The 16267-nt window shown below is 55.2% G+C and overlaps 1 protein-coding gene across 9 annotated transcripts; it reads left to right on the top strand.

Annotated features, from left to right (window-relative positions):
• The first annotated feature begins 716 nt into the window (after positions 1-716).
• Positions 717-14743, top strand: RASAL3 (RAS protein activator like 3). 9 transcript variants are annotated; one of them, XM_015123185.3, is made up of 18 exons: positions 717-1067; positions 1195-1541; positions 4714-4850; positions 5014-5092; positions 5200-5261; positions 6064-6119; positions 7681-7807; positions 7912-8010; positions 8505-9047; positions 9693-9837; positions 10092-10236; positions 11467-11703; positions 11799-12000; positions 12094-12212; positions 12876-13266; positions 13558-13715; positions 14256-14319; positions 14426-14743. In XM_015123185.3, exons 2-18 carry the CDS (start codon positions 1214-1216, stop codon positions 14567-14569), a joined length of 3036 nt encoding a protein of 1011 aa, XP_014978671.3. In that variant the 5' UTR covers positions 717-1067; positions 1195-1213; the 3' UTR covers positions 14570-14743. The 9 variants fall into 9 exon arrangements, 6 of the variants coding, with proteins under 6 accessions (XP_014978671.3, XP_077834227.1, XP_077834226.1 ...); XR_013409119.1 differs by having other exon boundaries at positions 718-1067; positions 13558-13750; positions 14220-14319; XR_013409120.1 differs by having other exon boundaries at positions 718-1067; positions 12876-13337; positions 13453-13715.
• The last annotated feature ends 1524 nt before the right edge of the window (positions 14744-16267 follow it).

The raw sequence follows: 16267 nt of genomic DNA, 5'->3' as shown, positions 1-16267 counted from the left end.
ATGTGGTTTTGCCTGATTTAGGACTTTATGTAAATGGAATCACAAAGTGTATACTCTTCATTGTTTTGGGGGTTTAATTTATTATTGCTTTTTAGAGATGCGGTCTCCCAAGGGCAGGGAGGGGAGAAAGAGAAAACAAGTTAGATATGAGGTCTCCCTATGTCACCCAGACTGGAGTGCACTGCCAATATTCACAGGCATGATCACAGCTCACTGCAGCCTTGAACTCCTGGCCTCAAGTGATCCTCCTCTCAGCAGAGCTGAGAGTGGGGAGGGGGCCGAGATGAAGGCAGTGTGTGGACAGACACTGGGCACGACTGTCACTCTCTCGCCCCCCAGGAGACCCCCCTCCGCCCACCATGGACCCACTGTCTCCAAGCCAGACCTCCCAAACTCAGCCTCCTGAATAGCTCAGATTACTGGCGTTTTATGGCTTTGGTTTTGGTTTTGGCTCAACATTGTTTGTGATTCACCCAAGTTAAATTATTCATTAGTTTGTTCTCACTGCTGTATGATATTCGGCTGTGTGAAGAGATCACAATTTATTCCTTCTTCCACTAGTGGGCACTTGGGCTGTTTCCAATGTGGGGCTATTATGCATTGCACTGGGAGGCGGGGGCATACCTATCGGATATCTACCCAGCGATGGAATTGCTGAGTCAGAGAAGATCCAGCTAATAGTGTTAGTAGATCCTGCCAAACCGTTTCCCAACACGAGCGAATGGGTCTACACTCCGGCCAACTGTGGCTGAGAGTTCTAGGTGCTCTGTATTCTCACCAGCATTTGTTCAGCCTGTACTCATTTTGCAGAGAAGGCAACCGAGGCTCAGAGAGAGGGGCAAGCGCTGCCTCCCCGTCAGGGAGGGACTCTGGGTCCTTCTTGCTAGAAGCCTAGTAACCCACCTCCTCTCTTCTCCTCCCCCGAACCTCCAGCATCCTGCCCCCACTGTGCCCTCCCAGACTGGCTGTGGGGTGGGGTGGGACAGAGAGGGTCACGTGGAGTTGGGTTCCGAGGGAGGAAGCCAGGCAGGGTGCAGACGGCTGCTGATTCTGGTCAGGAAACCAAGGTAAGGGAGGCAGTGGAGGTGGGGGCAGGGGGATTCCTGAAGGCAGAGCTGAGAGTGGGGAGAGGGCCGAGATGAGGGCAGTGTGTGGACAGACACTGGGCACAACTGTCACTCTCTCGCCCCCCAGGAGACACCCCCGCCGCACCATGGACCCACCGTCGCCAAGCCGGACCTCCCAAACCCAGCCCGCAGCCCCCTCTCCGCTGACTTCCTATCGCTGGCACACAGGGCGCGGTGGGGAGAAGGGGGCTGGAGGGTTTCGCTGGGGCCGCTTTGCTGGCTGGGGCAGGGCCCTGAGCCACCAGGAGCCCATGGTCAGCACCCAGCCAGCCCCTCGCTCGATATTCCGTCGGGTCCTATCTGCGCCTCCCAAGGAGTCACGGACCAGTCGCCTTCGACTCTCCAAGGCCCTCTGGGGGAGGCATAAGAACCCACCACCGGAGCCAGAGCCGGAGCCAGAGCAGGAGGCCCCAGGTACATGGTTCCCCCACCCTGAGCTTGGGCCGGGCTGGGAAGGCGGATGCTTGGGTTTTGTCTGCCTCCGGAGCATCAACCCTACAGACACAGGAAGTTGTGGGGAGTGTGAAAGCCCAGCAGGAAGTGGCTGGGGCCCAGCTACCCTGTTCCCTCTTTCCCCCTGAAGAAGGTAGGAGGAGTTGCCAGGGTCCTGTGGGCAGAGCGTCCATCTGAGGACGGAACAGTGAATGTAGACCCATGGTGGTATTATCCAGAGGCTAAATGGCTCTTGGCCCCAACGGGTCTCTCCTTCAATGGCTCAAGCCCATCCTTTCCTACCTGGATATCCATCCTCAGCCTGCCTCCTGCTCTTCTACCTTCTAGCTTCCGTGTCTTTGTTCTGAGCCCTTAAGCCTCAGCTTCTCCATCAGTTCAATAAGAATAATGATCTCCATTTTGGAGAGTACATCATTTTATTTGCTCATATTCATTTATTTATTCAAGCAGAGGTTTGTTGAGTTCTTTTCTTTTTTCTTTCTTTTTTTTTTTTTTTTTGAGACAGAGTCTCGCTCTGTCACCCAGGCTGGAGTGCAGGGGTGCAATCTCCACTCACTGCAAGCACTGCCTCCCGGATTCACGCCATTCTCCTGCCTCAGCCTCCTGAGTAGCTGGGACTACAGGCGCCCGCCACCACGCCTGGCTAATTTTTTGTATTTTCAGTAGAGACAGGGTTTCACCATGTTAGCCAGGATGGTCTTGATTTCCTGACCTTGTGATCCGCCCGCCTGAGCCTCCCTAAGTGCTGGGATTACAGGTGTGATGTTGAGCTTCTATTGTATGTGCCAGGCCCTGATTTAGGCACTGAGGGCACACTAGTGAAAGAGACGGATGACACTCCCTGCCCCATGGAGCTCACAGTGTAGTGGAATTGACTGAAAATACATCAACAAGAAAATGACAGATGGACCAGGCATGGTGGCTCACACCTGTAATCCCAGCACTTTGGGAGGCCAAGGCGGATGGATCACCTGAGTTCAGGAGTTCGAGACCAGCCTGGCCAACATGGCAAAACCCTGTCTCTACTAAAAATACAAAAAAAAAAAAAAAAAAAAAAGTATCTGGGCATGGTAGCACATGCCTATACTCCCAGTTACTCAGGAGGCTGAGGCAGGATAATAGCTTGAACCCAGGAGGCAGAGGTTGCAGTGAGTCAAGATTGCTCCACTGCACTCCAACCTGGGCAACAGAGTGAGACTCCATCTCAAAGGGAAAAAAAAAGAAAGAAAGAAAAAAAAATGACAGATGGTGCTAAGTGTCACATAGGGGGATCTAGAAGAGTAATGGATATCGCAAGAATTAGGGCTCAGGAATGTAACACTAGGCTAGGGCCCAGCATATTTTAAGTGATCCGTTAATAAGTGGGAGTTATCATTTATTGCTCCTGGTGGTAAAAACGAGGGAACAGACAGGCAGTCTGGGAGGGCTAATTCAGCCCTTCTGTTTCCTGGAAGCTCATTTAATTCTCACTGCTTATATTCCTATTTTGTTTTTGTTTCTGTTTTGAGACAGAGTCTCACTTCCTCGCCCAGGCTGGAGTGCAGTGGTGCAATCTCAGCTCACTGCACCTCTGCCTCCCGGGTTCAACAGGTTCTCCTGCCTCAGCCTCCCGAGTAGCTGGGATTACAGGCATGCACCACCACACCTGGTTAATTTTGTATTTTTAGTAGAGACATGGTTTCACCATGTTGGCCAGGCTGGTCTCGAACTCCTGACCTCAGGTGATCCACCTGCCCCAGCCTACCAAAATGCTGGGATTACAGGCATGAGCAACTGCACCCAGCCTGTTGTTTTTTTGAGACAGAGTTTCAGTCTTTCACCCAGGCTGGAGTGAAGTGGTGCAATCTCGGCTCACTGCAACCTCTGCCCTCCGCGTTCAAGCAATTCTCCTGCCTCAGCCTCCCTAGTAGCTGGGATTACAGGTGTGCACCACCACACCCGGCTAATTTTGTATTTTTAGTAGAGACGGGGTTTCACCATGTTGGCCAGTGTCATCTCAAACTCCTGACCTCAGGTGATTCACCCACCTCGGCCTCCCAAAGTGCTGGAATTACAGGTGTGAGCCACTGCGCCTGGCCTGCCGTTGTTTTTCAGAGACAGGGTCTTGCTCTGTCGCCCAGGCTGGAGTGCAGCTGCATGATCATAGCTCACTGCTGCCTTGAATTCTGCGGCTCAAGCGATCCTCCCACCTCAGCCTCCCAAGTAACTGGAAATATGGGCACACAACACAGTGTCAGGGTTTTTTTGTTTTGTTTTGTTTTGTTTTGAGACGGAGTTTTACTCTTGTTGCCCAAGCTGGAGTGCAATAGCACTATCTGGGCTACCACAACCTCCGCCTCCCAGGTTCAAGCAATTCTCCTGCCTCAGCCTCCCAAGTAGCTGGGATTACAGGCGTGCGCCACCACGCCCGGCTAATTTTGTATTTTTAGTAGACACATGGTTTCTCCATGTTGGTCAGGCTAGTTTCAAACTCCTGGCCTCAGGTGATCTGCCCGCCTTGGCCTCCCAAAGTGCTAGGATTACAGGTGTGAGCCACGGAGCCCAGCTGCGTCAGGCTATTTTTTAAAGACAGGATCTTGTTATGTTGCCCAGGCTGTTCTCAAACTCCAGATCTCAAGCAATCCGCCCCACCTCGGCCTCCCAAATGTTGGGATTACAGGCATGAGCCATCGTGCCCAGACTCGGTCCTGTTTTTTAACCTCTCGGACCCACATGTTGTCTTGGTTAAGAGAAGAATGCAAAGAAAAAAAAAAAAAGAGAGAGAAGAATGCTTGTGACTGAAGCCCAGCCCAACCACTCACAAGCTGTGTGACCCTGGGCAAGTCACTCAACCTCTCTGAGCCTGTTATCATAGCCCTTTGAATGGCCTTTGGAGGATTCAATGCAAGAAGGTGTGTGGAGTGGTATACAGGGTACTGGACACATGGTAGGTGAGCTGTGTCTGCTACCCATGGTTAGTGGGGACAAGGCCCAGACAGACATGAAAACTTGCCCAAGGTCATACAGTCCGATACAGCTGCTGGGGTGGGGGGCACCTAGGAGGGAACCCACCATAAGCCTTCGGGAATGGAAAGGGTGGCCTGAGGGAGAGAAAGCGTCTCTTAAGTCCCCCAGTGCCTCCTCTTCTTCCCAGAGCTGGAGCCGGAGCCAGAGCCAGAGCCCCCTACCCCACAGATCCCCGAGGCCCCCACACCCGACGTGCCTGTCTGGGACATTGGGGGCTTCACCCTGCTTGATGGGAAGCTGGTGCTGCTTGGAGGAGAGGAGGAGGTGAGAAGGGGCACCTGGGCAAGGGGAGGGAAGAAAGAAAAAGGAGGAGGGCAGAACAGAGGTACGGGCTGGAGGGAGGATAGTGGGAAGGTGTCTGCCTCTCCCTCGGTCTGCCTGCCTGCCTGCCTCCCCTCTCTGACTACCCACTCCTGCGGGAGAACAGGGTCCCCGAAGGCCCCGGGTGGGAAGTGCTAGCTCCGAGGGCAGCATCCACGTGGCCATGGGGAACTTCAGGGATCCAGGTAAGCTTGAAGAGTGGAAAGGCCTGGGGCATTTGGGAGGCTCTAAAAGTGGGGCAGAATCTAAGATGACTCCAACCCCCCAACCTGCCACCCATAACTACCCACAGATCGGATGCCTGGAAAGACAGAACCAGAGAATGCTGGTCCCAACCAGGTCCACAACGTTCGGGTAAGGCAGCCAGTGAAGGGAGTAGGTAGAGGGGAGAGCCAAGACTCTTGGACCCTCACAGCTGAAAGGGCACTCTTGCTGGGTGATCTGGGGCAGGTTGCTAACCCTCTCTGGGCCTCAGAGTCCCAGTCTGTCAAATGGAGTTAATGAAATAATCTTTCTCTAGGGGTTGTTTTTGGGAAGCCAATAGAGAGTGCAGGAGCCAGGCAGGGCAGTGCACAGCTGTAGTCCCAGCTACTTGGGAGGCTGAGCAGAGAACACTGCTTGAGGCCAGGAGTTCAAGACCAACCTAAGCAACATGGGGAGACTCCATGTCTTAAATAAATAAATGAATAGTGCATGAGAATATATGATTGATGCTTTACAAATGGGAGTTTGGCCCAGGCACAGTGGTTCACACCTGTAATCCCAACATTTTGAGAGGCTGGAAGCAGAAGGATTGCTTGAGACCAGGAGCTCAAGACAAACCTGGGCAACATAGCAAGTCCCCAATTCTACATGGTAACATTCACCTGTAGTCCCAGCTGAGGCAAGAGAATCACTTGGGCCCAGGAATTTGAGGCTGCAGTGAGCTCTGATTGCACCACTGTACTCCAGCCTGGCTGACAGTGCAAGACCCTGTCTTAAAAAAACAAATGAACAAAAAATTAGGAGCTGTTGGTTGCTCTTATTATTCCTGCTAATACAGCCTGAGCTTGGTGTTGGTCCTCCAAGACCAGCAGATCCTCTGGGATATCTTGGGAGGGAAGGAGCTGCGGAAGGAGCACAGATTTCTGTCCAGCTGACATTCCCTTCCCCACAGGGGTTGCTCAAGAGGCTGAAAGAGAAGAAAAAGGCCAGGTCGGAGCCCCGGGATGGGTAAGGATGTATGAGAGGCTGGAGGGGCTGAGGTTCAACACTGGCCCTTCCTCCTCCTCCTCCTCCTCCTCCTCTTGCCTATCATTCCAATCTACACCAAACACCCCCTGTAGCCTCTGTGTTCTGCCCCACATCAGTTGATTCTGGGGACATTGAATGACGTAGCACAGAGCCAGGGTGCCGGCAAAGTCTGACACAATAACTCTAAAATGGGAGCTAAGTCAATCAACTGGTCTGGGAGGGTTAGGGAAGGGACCCTTGAGCTGAGATCTGAAGGGTGGATGGAAGTTAACTAGGCCAACAGCGGGGTGGGAAAAGCATTCCAGGCAGAAGTAACAGCAAGTGCAAAGGCCAAGAGGCAGAAAGAAGCAACTAAAACAAGGCCAAGGGGGCTGGGTGAAGTGGACCAGGGGTAGCACTTTGGGAGGCCGAAGTGGGTAGACTGCTTGAGTCCAGGTGTTCAAGACCAGCCTGGGCAATATAGTGAGACCCCACTTCTACAAAAAATACAAAAATTAACCAGGCATGGTGGTGGGCACCTGTAGTCCCAGCTACTGGGGAGGCTGAGTGGGAGGATTGCTTGAGCCTGGGAAGTTGAGGCTGCAGTGCACAGAGATCGTGCCACTGCACTCCAGCCTGGGCAACAGAGCAAGACTCTGTCTCAAAAATAAATAGGGCTGGGTGCGGTGGCTCACACCTGTAATCCCACACTTTGGGAGGCAGAGGCAGGTGGAACATTTGAGGTCAGGAGTTCAAGACCAGCCTGGCAACGTGGTGAAATCTCATCTCTACTAAAAATACAAAATTAGCCGGGCATGGTGGCACACGCCTGTAATTCCAGTTACTCAGGAGGCTAAGGCAGGAGAATCGCTTAAATCTGGGAGGTGGAGGTTGCAGTGAGCCAAGATTGTGCCACTGCATTCCTGCCTGGGCAACAGAGTGAGACTCTGTCTCAATAAATAAATAAATAAATAAATAAATAAATAAATAGGACTGGGTGCGGTCACTGACGCCTGTATTCCCACACTTTGGTGAGGCTGAGGTGGGTGGATCACTTGGGATCAGGATTTCAAGACCAGACTGGCCAACGTGGTGAAACCCCATCTCTACTAAAAACACAAACATTAGAAAATTAGCCGGGCATGGTGGTGGGCACCTGTAATCCCAGTTACTTGGGAGGCTGAGGCAGGAAAATCGCTTGAACCTGGAAGGCGGAGGTTGCAGTGAGCCAAGATCCAGCCACTGCACTAAACAAGACTCTGCTTTAAATAAATAAATAAATAAATAAGATAAAATAAAACAAGGCCAGGAAGGCTGGAGCTCAGAAAGTGATGGATTAGGTGGAGGGAGATGAGGTAACAACATCTGGACTCTACTTGGTCATATAGGTCACCAGGAGTTGAGTTTATGCTAAAAGTAAGGAGGCGCCATGGGGAGGGGGCACAGGGTAGAAAAGGGATCCGAATTGGGTTGAAGTCCTTCCTGGCCTTCCTCTACCCTTCAGGCTATGGGGGATGGGAAGAGGCAGGAATGACCGTGTGCTCCCCCGCCCCCTTCCCAGGCCCCCCAGTGCTCTGGGCTCTAGGGAGTCGCTGGCCACACTCTCTGAACTGGACCTGGGCGCCGAGCGGGATGTGCGGGTCTGGCCACTGCACCCCAGTCTCTTGGGGGAGCCCCATTGCTTTCAGGTAAGTGCAGACAATCCACCTCGGTTCCACCTCAGTCCCACCTCCCACCCTTTGGCTTCACCCTTGGCCTGGATCGCACACTGTTGGATTCTCCATCCCAACAGGTAACGTGGACGGGCGGAAGCCGCTGTTTCTCTTGTCGCTCGGCCGCTGAGAGAGACCGCTGGATCGAGGACCTTCGTCGCCAATTCCAGCCCACCCAGGTCATTGCCCTCAATAAAGCGGGACACGGAGACCCCGCCCACAGGCCTGGCCCACCCCTTCCACTCTACCCAAAGCCAGCTCTCTCCATAACCCGCGCTCCCAACGCACCTGCCCCGCCTGCATCGTTGCAAAGGCTCCAAGACTCCCCTTCCATCTATTACCAGCCCCGGGAATATCAGACCCGCCCCTTCTGTCCACTCTCGACCCTATATGCACCCAAAGCCCTACCTACCAGATAATCGCGAAGTCTTCACTCCAGTACTACTCTTCTATGCCCTGGAGCCCCGAACTCTCCCGGAGAGCCCAGAAAAGCTTTAGAAAACTTCCGCGTAGCCACCTCCGGACTCCCGTGGCTCCACTTCTTTCCCCAAAGGCCCAGCAATCTCACTAGGAACCCAGCGCACCAGGTTTGAGGCTCCGCGCTTCACTTGCGGTGCCCTCTTTGGGGTGCCAACAAACCAAAACGCTTCCCCCATCCCACTCCCATCTGCAGGACAACGTGGAGCGGGAAGAGACATGGCTGAGCGTGTGGGTGCACGAGGCGAAGGGGCTTCCCCGGGCAGCGGCGGGGGCACCCGGCGTGCGCGCCGAGCTGTGGCTGGATGGCGCGCTGCTGGCACGCACGGCGCCTCGGGCCGGCCCAGGCCAGCTCTTCTGGGCCGAGCGCTTTCACTTCGAGGCGCTGCCACCTGCACGTCGCCTGTCGCTGCGGCTGCGCGGCTTGGGCCCGGGAAGCGCGGTGCTGGGCCGCGTGGCCCTGTCGCTGGAGGAGCTGGGCGCCCCACGCGCGCCAGCCGCCGGCCTGGAGCGCTGGTTCCCGCTGCTCGGGGCGCCGGCGGGCGCAGCGCTGCGGGCGCGGATTCGGGCACGTCGCCTGCGTGTGCTGCCGTCCGAGCGCTACAAGGAGCTGGCGGAGTTCCTCACCTTCCACTACGCGCGCCTCTGCGGGGCCCTGGAGCCCGCGCTGCCTGCGCAAGCCAAGGAGGAGCTGGCGGCCGCCATGGTGCGCGTGCTGCGGGCCACTGGCCGGGCACAGGTGCGGCACCGCGACAGCGCGGACCCGGGCGACCAGGGGTAGACCGATAACGCGCTTCGGGCGGTAATTGGGGCGCAGGACCTGAGTTGCACCTGTAAGAGGCAAGACACCTTGAAGGGCAGGGCCTGAGCATCAGCTGTGAGGGGCGTGGTTCAAGTGTCACCTGTAAGGGGCGGGGCACCTAGAAGGGCGGGGCCTGAACATCACCCGTAAGGGGCGGGGCACCTTGAAGGGCGGGACCTGAGCGTCAGCTGTGAGGGGCGGGGGCTGAGCTGTACTTGTAAGGGGCGGGGCACTTTGAAGGACTGGGCCTGAGCTTCAGCTGTGAGGGGCGGGGCCTAATTATCATTCATAACGGGCGAGACACCTTGAAGGGCGGAGCCTAAGCTTCAGCTGCGAGAGGGGCCTGAGCATTACGCATGAGGGGCGGGGCCCAGATTGAACCCCAGCGCTAAAAGGTTTAAATTTCTGCTGTGAGGGTTAGAAGTTCTGGCCTCGGTTATGAACCCCAGCAGTAAGGACTGGGCCTAAGCATCAGCTACGAGGGGCGGGGCCTGTGCCTCTGGTGTGAAGGACGAGCCAAGGATCCGAATTCCCTTGGACTCAGTCTGCATCCAGTGCAACCTGACCCCCTGCCCTTCCTAGGCGCTGGTGACTGACCTGGGCACTGCGGAGCTGGCGCGCTGTGGAGGCCGTGAGGCGCTGCTGTTCCGGGAAAACACATTGGCCACCAAGGCTATCGATGAGTACATGAAGCTCGTGGCACAGGATTACCTCCAGGAGACCCTGGGTGAGCTGGGGGAAGAGTCCGTGTCAGTGGCCTGCTGGTGAGCTAGGGGACCTGGGTGAAGTTCTAAGAGTCCTTGAGCAACCTGGATTCTGGTAGTGAGTGGTGTTTTGGAGGTGCTAGGATCCTGGGGACAATTGGGAGCTCCCCAAGATGTTGGGTGCCTCCGGAATAACCTGAAGACAAGGTTGGAGGATGGGTGTGGTGGGTTTTGGTGGTCATGGTCCCAGCCCCTATCTGGCTGTGCTGGGCTGCAGGACAGGTTGTGCGGCGTCTCTGTGCTTCCACTGAGGACTGTGAAGTGGACCCCAGCAAGTGTCCAGCCCCGGAGCTGCCAGAGCACCAGGCCAGACTTCGGAACAGCTGCGAGGAGGTCTTCGAAACCATTATCCATTCCTACGAGTGAGAATCAGGGCCCCAGCCCCTTAGTCCACCCCCGCTTACCATGCTAGCCCCAACCCCCAGTTTAGGGTTGCCAGATAAAATACAGGAGATACTCAGTTAAATTTGATGCAATTATTGGGACCATGCTTATACTAAAAAATTACTCATTTGAGCCAGGCATGGTGGCTCACGCCCGTAATTCCAATGCTTTGGGAGGTGGAGACAAGAGGATTGCTGGAGCCCAGGCGCAGGCGTTCAAGACCAGTCTGGGCAACATAGCAAGACTCCATTGCTCCAAAAAGCTTTTTTAAAATGAGCTAGGCATGGTGGCATGCACCTGTATTCCCAGTCGAGGCTGGAGGATCGCTTGAGTCCAGGATTTAAGGCTGCAGTGAGCTATGATCATGCCACAGCACTCCAGCCTGGTTGACAGAGTGAGACCCTGTCCCAAATAAAAGGAAAAATGTAAATAAAAAAAATCACTCCATTATCTGACATTCATGTTTAACTGGATGTCCTGAAGTTTCATTTACTACATCTGGCAACCCTGTCACCATGCAACCCTATCACCACTGACCCCAAGTAACCCGAGACCCAATTCCTTGTCCTGTAACCACAGGTGATTCCATACACCCAATTCCATGCCACTGGCTCCAGTTAGCATAGGATCTCAATCCTATGACCTCTGCTTCCAGATAATGCCCCAAGTCCATGATCCCTGGCTTTAAGTGACCCTCCACCTCAAATCCCATGCAACTGATCACAGGAGACCTGGGATTCCAATCCCTTGACCTCTGACCCTAGGTTAACCTGCATACCTAATCCCTGAGTTCAATCAAGTGACTTCTGACCCTAGGTGACTTCCAGACCCCAATCCTACTTTATATCTTGTACTCTGGCTCCCCAATCTCATGTCTAATTATAAGTATATCCAAGCTCATAACCTCTGTCTTCATGTGACCTTGTATCCCCAACTATAAGAGTATTATCCCCAGTGATTGCCATAGCTACACATAAGCCATGGCCCCATGCTGACTCATAACCCCAAGCATTGTTATCTCAGATATTCCCAATCCTGGAGTCCAGACCCCAGGTTCAGTGAAAAGGAGGCCTACATGGCCTTCATGAATAGCTTTCTGGAGGATCATGGACTAGTCATGCAATGCTTCTGGGACTCCCAACCTTATGACTTTAACCTTTATGCCCATAGCCTCCCCATCTGACCATTCATTGCCTCTTCTGCACCAGCTGGTTCCCTGCGGAGCTGGGCATCGTGTTCTCAAGCTGGCGAGAAGCATGCAAAGAACGTGGCTCTGAGGTGCTGGGCCCCCGACTGGTGTGCGCCTCCCTCTTCCTGCGGCTCCTGTGCCCCGCCATCCTGGCACCCAGCCTCTTTGGTTTAGCACCAGAGCATCCAGCACCTGGCCCAGCCCGCACCCTCACACTGATTGCCAAGGTCATCCAGAACCTCGCCAACCGTGCCCCGTAGGTGCTGGGAAGCTAGGGGTGGGGGGGACCATGCTGGGAGTGTGGGGGTGGCAGGTGCCTGACCTGACCCACCCAGCCTGGCCCTGATCCAGGTTCGGTGAGAAGGAGGCCTACATGGGCTTCATGAATAGCTTCCTGGAGGAACATGGACCAGCCATGCAACGCTTCCTGGACCAGGTGGCCGTGGTGGATGTGGATGCTGCACCCAGTGGTTACCAGGGTAGCGGTGACCTGGCCCTCCAGTTGGCTGTCCTGCATGCCCAGCTCTGTACAATCTTTGCTGAGCTTGACCAGGTATGGCCTGAACCCAGAGTAGGGAGGCAAGAAGGCTTGGGAGACTCTGACCCCATAGATTTTGCTCAGTCTCTGTCCTGCATGCCTCACCAGACAACCCGAGACTCCCTGGAACCACTGCCCACCATCCTGCAAGCCATCGAGGAGGGCCAGCCTGTGCTTGTATCAGTGCCAATGCGTCTCCCACCGCCCCCGGCCCAGATCCACTCCAGGTAACCTCAAGTCTGGTCTGGAGTCTGATGGGTGGGAACAGGAAGGAGCAGGGCTCAGACAGGGGTCAGAGGTGAAGATGCATCATTGTGAGCAGAGGTCAAGCCCAGGGTCAGACTGGAATCACAGGTTATAGAAAGGGTCCGGTCAAAGGTCACAGTGTGTTTGAGCTCAGGGATGAGAGGAGAGGTTAGGGTGGAGTGATGTCAAGGGTCATAAAGAGGACACTATTAGAAATCAAGGACAGGAGCCAGGCTCAGTGGCTCATGCCTGTAATCCCAGCACTTTGGGAGGCTGAGGCAGGAGGATCACTTGAGGCCAAGAACTTAAGACAAACCTGGGCAACATAGGGAGACCCCCATCTCTACCAAAAAAAAAAAAAAAAAAAAATACCTGGGTGTAGTGGCATGCGCTAGCAGTCCTAGTTATTTGGGAGGCTGAGGCTGGAGAATAGCTTGAGCTCCGGAATTCAAGTCTGCAGTGAGCTATGATCAAGTCACCGCACTCCAGCCTGGGTGACAGAGCAAGACCTTGTCTTAAAAAAAAAAAAAAAAAAAAAAAAAAAAGGACAAGTTCACCTGGGGGTGAGGTCGCTTCTGGTCAGGTCGGGATGGAGTCGTCTCAGGGGCCAGTAGAGGGTCTGAGATCCTCCATCCCACCCCTAGCCTTTCCGCAGGGGAGAAGCCCGGCTTCCTGGCCCCCCGGGACCTCCCCAAGCACACCCCTCTCATCTCCAAGAGCCAGTCTCTGCGCAGCGTTCGCCGCTCAGAGAGTTGGGCCCGGCCACAGCCGGACGAAGAGCGGCCCCTGCGGCGGCCCCGGCCGGTGCAGCGCACGCAGAGTGTCCCAACCCGGCGTCCTGCCCGCCGCCGCCAATCTGCGGGGCCCTGGCCGCGACCCAAAGGCTCCCTGAGCACGGGCCCGGCGCCCCGCGCCCGGCCTTGGACCCGGGACTCCGCCTCGCTGCCTCGGAAGCCGTCGGTACCCTGGCAGCGCCAAATAGACCAGCCGCAAGACCGAAACCAGGCACTGGGCAAGCACCGACCTGTGAACAAGGTAAGGTCAGGCCCAGGTCCCCGCCTGGGGAGTGGGGACGGGGACGCGACTGGGGAAGACTGAAGGGCCAGGTAAGCCTGGGTTCAAGTACCCAGCTCGCTGCGCTGTGTGACCACGGCCCTAGCCCGACCCTCTCTGAGCTTCAGTCTCCCCAGCTGTACGGCAGGAGGGATGTTCCCCAACTAGGCAGGCCGGTGATGACGCTGAACGCTTGGGCCTGGAAGGTCAGGGTCTCCAGGGAGACACAGGGGCGGGACGACGGGTCAGATTACAGCTGCTCTCCCACCACAGTTGGCAGAGCTGCAGTGCGAGGTGGCCGCTCTGCGTGAGGAGCAGAAAGTGCTGTCCCGCCTCGTGGAGTCGCTGAGCACCCACATCCGGGCCTTGACGGAGCAGCAGGAGCAGCTGCGGGGCCAGCTGCAGGATCTGGACTCCAGGCTCTGTGCTGGGTGAGCCCAGCCCTCTCCATTAGCTCCGCCCCCAGGTGGGCCCGATCCAATTAGATCTGACCAGACCCTCCCCAAACCACGCCTGGCACGACCAAGCCCCACGCTGGCCCCGCCCTAATAAAAATCTGTCCGGGCCCCTCTTGGCGAGCCCCGCCCCCAGGTGGACCCACCCCTCCGAAGATCGGCCTAGGACGCTGGCAGATTCTCTCATCCAGGCCCCACCCCTCCATCAGCCCCTCCCAACCTGGCTGGGCCGGGCACTGAGATATCTCAGCCTGGGCACTCCCTCAAGCCCAGTTACGACCCCACTCAGGACGGGCCAAGCCCCGCCTCCAAGGGATGATTGATAGGTCCTATCATTCCAACTATTCCAGTCTCTGGTCCGACCCTTCTTCAAGCATATTTAGGCCCCGCCCTTCAGTCTGAACAAGCTCCGCCTCCACTCCAAGCTCCGCCCCCCTGAATCCCTGCCACTCCAACCAGGAGCTGGAAGGGACTCCTTAGCCTCTGACCTTCGCCCCCATCCCCCGACCCCCACAGGAGCTCAGAGTTTGATTCAAAGCACAACCTTCCAATCTATGAAGGGCACAGTCTGAAAAGCCTGGTGAGACTGCCGTCTGAGCCCTGGGACAGGTCTGGGCGGTGGAGGAGCGAGGGTTGGGGTGCAGCCCTCTCCTGGTTTCTGAGCCCCATCGCCACTGCCTCCCCAGGAACACCGCCTAAATGAGATGGAGAGAACTCAGGCTCAGCTGAGGGATGCTGTCCAGAGCCTGCAGCTTTCTCCAAGGACGCGGGGGTCTCGGAGTCAACCCCAGCCCCTCAAAGCACCCTGCCTCAATGGAGACACCACCTGAGCTGCCCATCCTGCCTCACCACACGTGGTCTGGGAGCAGAGAGATAGCCGTCTTGGCGGGGGGGGTGTCTGACCTTGCCTTAGCCCTACTTGGCCTACAATGGGGAGTGGAGCTGCTGGTCCCAACCACTCTGGCAGTGTGAAGTTGCCCAGTAAAATCTTGATTTCAGTAAAATTGCTGATTTCTTTGCCCACTAAGAATTGCCAGTTCTAAGGCATTTGCCCCCCCCCCCCCAAGCCCTATTCGTCTCTCCCAAATTCTCCCCTAATTAGAAGTCTCATGGAGAGGGCCATATACATAAGCTCTCACCAGCTGTGTTACCTTAGACCTTCATTCTCTTAAAAGCCCGTTTTCTTATCTGTGAAATGGACGTAAAGTTCCCTACACAGTGAGAGGACACATAAAGGCATTCGATAAAAGGTATTCACCATTGTCATAGGCAGCACCTGCTTCTCAATGAAGCATGAATTCCAACCCTGGCAACCTCCCAATCCCACAGTGAGAGCATCTTCTCAGGCCCTCCTCATGTCATGGAGGCCATGGGTCTGGGAGACGGATAAATTCATACTGTGTATGAATGATTGGGTAAACGAGTCATTCAAAACATGGGTGAGTGGATGGGTGAGGGGTAGAGTGGGTGGAGCAAATGGCAGACGGATAGGTTAGCATTTGCTGGATGTTTGACCTAGTAGGTGAGTAGTTGGGTAGTTGGTTAACCAGGTTGGGTATGTCTGCCTAGAAAAGGCCTGGTTCATAGTAAGAAAAAAATTTTTTGAATGTTGTGATTATATATGTCATATGTACATATGTTGAGGTCTCCTGAGACTCCTGAGAACTGGGCAGTGCAGAAACAATAATGAACTAGACAGGACTCCTGGCCTCATGGAACTTACATGCTAGTGGAGGGGCCAAATCAACAGGCAAACTGGTGGATGGATGTTTAGGGGGCTGGGCGGAAAGTTGTGTGTGGGGATGGTTGGGTACTTGCTTGGTTATGTGGATAAATGAGTATTTGCTTGGGTGCTGGATGAATGGGTGGGTAGATGGGAAGTGAATGGGTGTGTTGAGTGGGTGTTTGGGTGAATTAATAGATGGTTGGAGGGGTGGGTGGATAGGTGATTAGTTGATTGGATAGGTAGATGAGTGATTGATAGATTGAGCAAGTGGGTGAGATGGCTAGGTGGTTAGATATCTGGATACATGGTGGATCAGACAAGACAACAGGCCATGATGTGTGTCTGATGGGGTAGTCCTGGAAGCTGTGATCCTGGGAACTGGGTGGAGAAGGTGACTTAGGACTGAAGACCTAGGGCAACTCTAGGGGCATGGAGGTGTGGGCAAGTCCAGTGTGGATGATTGGGAAGGAGGGAGTGAGCTTGCGGTTGAAAGGTAGCTGATGGGGGGCAGGGGACAAAAGGTTAAAAATTGGCTGGGTGGAGTCTTCAATGACCTATCAATGACCCATCAATGACCCGTGGGGGAACTTCTCTGCCCCCTTCCCACTCTTTTAGAGCTTTTAGCGAGTCTACCATAGGAAGTACCAGTGGGGTGATGAGGAGCCATTGGGGGGGTGGGACGACAAGGGTGTTGTTATGGTAACGGGGTCTCTCCCTGGACTCAGGCCGTGCGGGCCCTTTAAGGGTGACCTGCTTGGCCACTCCCAACATGGCGGCGAGCCCGCTGGCCGCCCCCCCCTGG

Source organism: Macaca mulatta, chromosome 19 (genome assembly GCF_049350105.2).
Source record: "Macaca mulatta isolate MMU2019108-1 chromosome 19, T2T-MMU8v2.0, whole genome shotgun sequence".
NCBI lineage: Eukaryota > Metazoa > Chordata > Mammalia > Primates > Cercopithecidae > Macaca > Macaca mulatta.
Note: the sequence above shows the minus strand (reverse complement) of the source record. Positions and strands in the feature narration are given on the sequence as shown.

Bases quoted from the DNA above. Each gene is read 5' to 3' on its own strand.
- RASAL3 (XM_077978099.1), top strand. From the start codon at position 1,214: ATGGACCCACCGTCGCCAAGCCGGACCTCCCAAACCCAGCCCGCAGCC. The intron at 5,262-6,063 runs GTAAGGCAGCCA...CCTTCCCCACAG, and splicing joins ACCAGGTCCACAACGTTCGG to GGGTTGCTCAAGAGGCTGAA. The intron at 7,808-7,911 runs GTAAGTGCAGAC...CCATCCCAACAG, and splicing joins GGGAGCCCCATTGCTTTCAG to GTAACGTGGACGGGCGGAAG.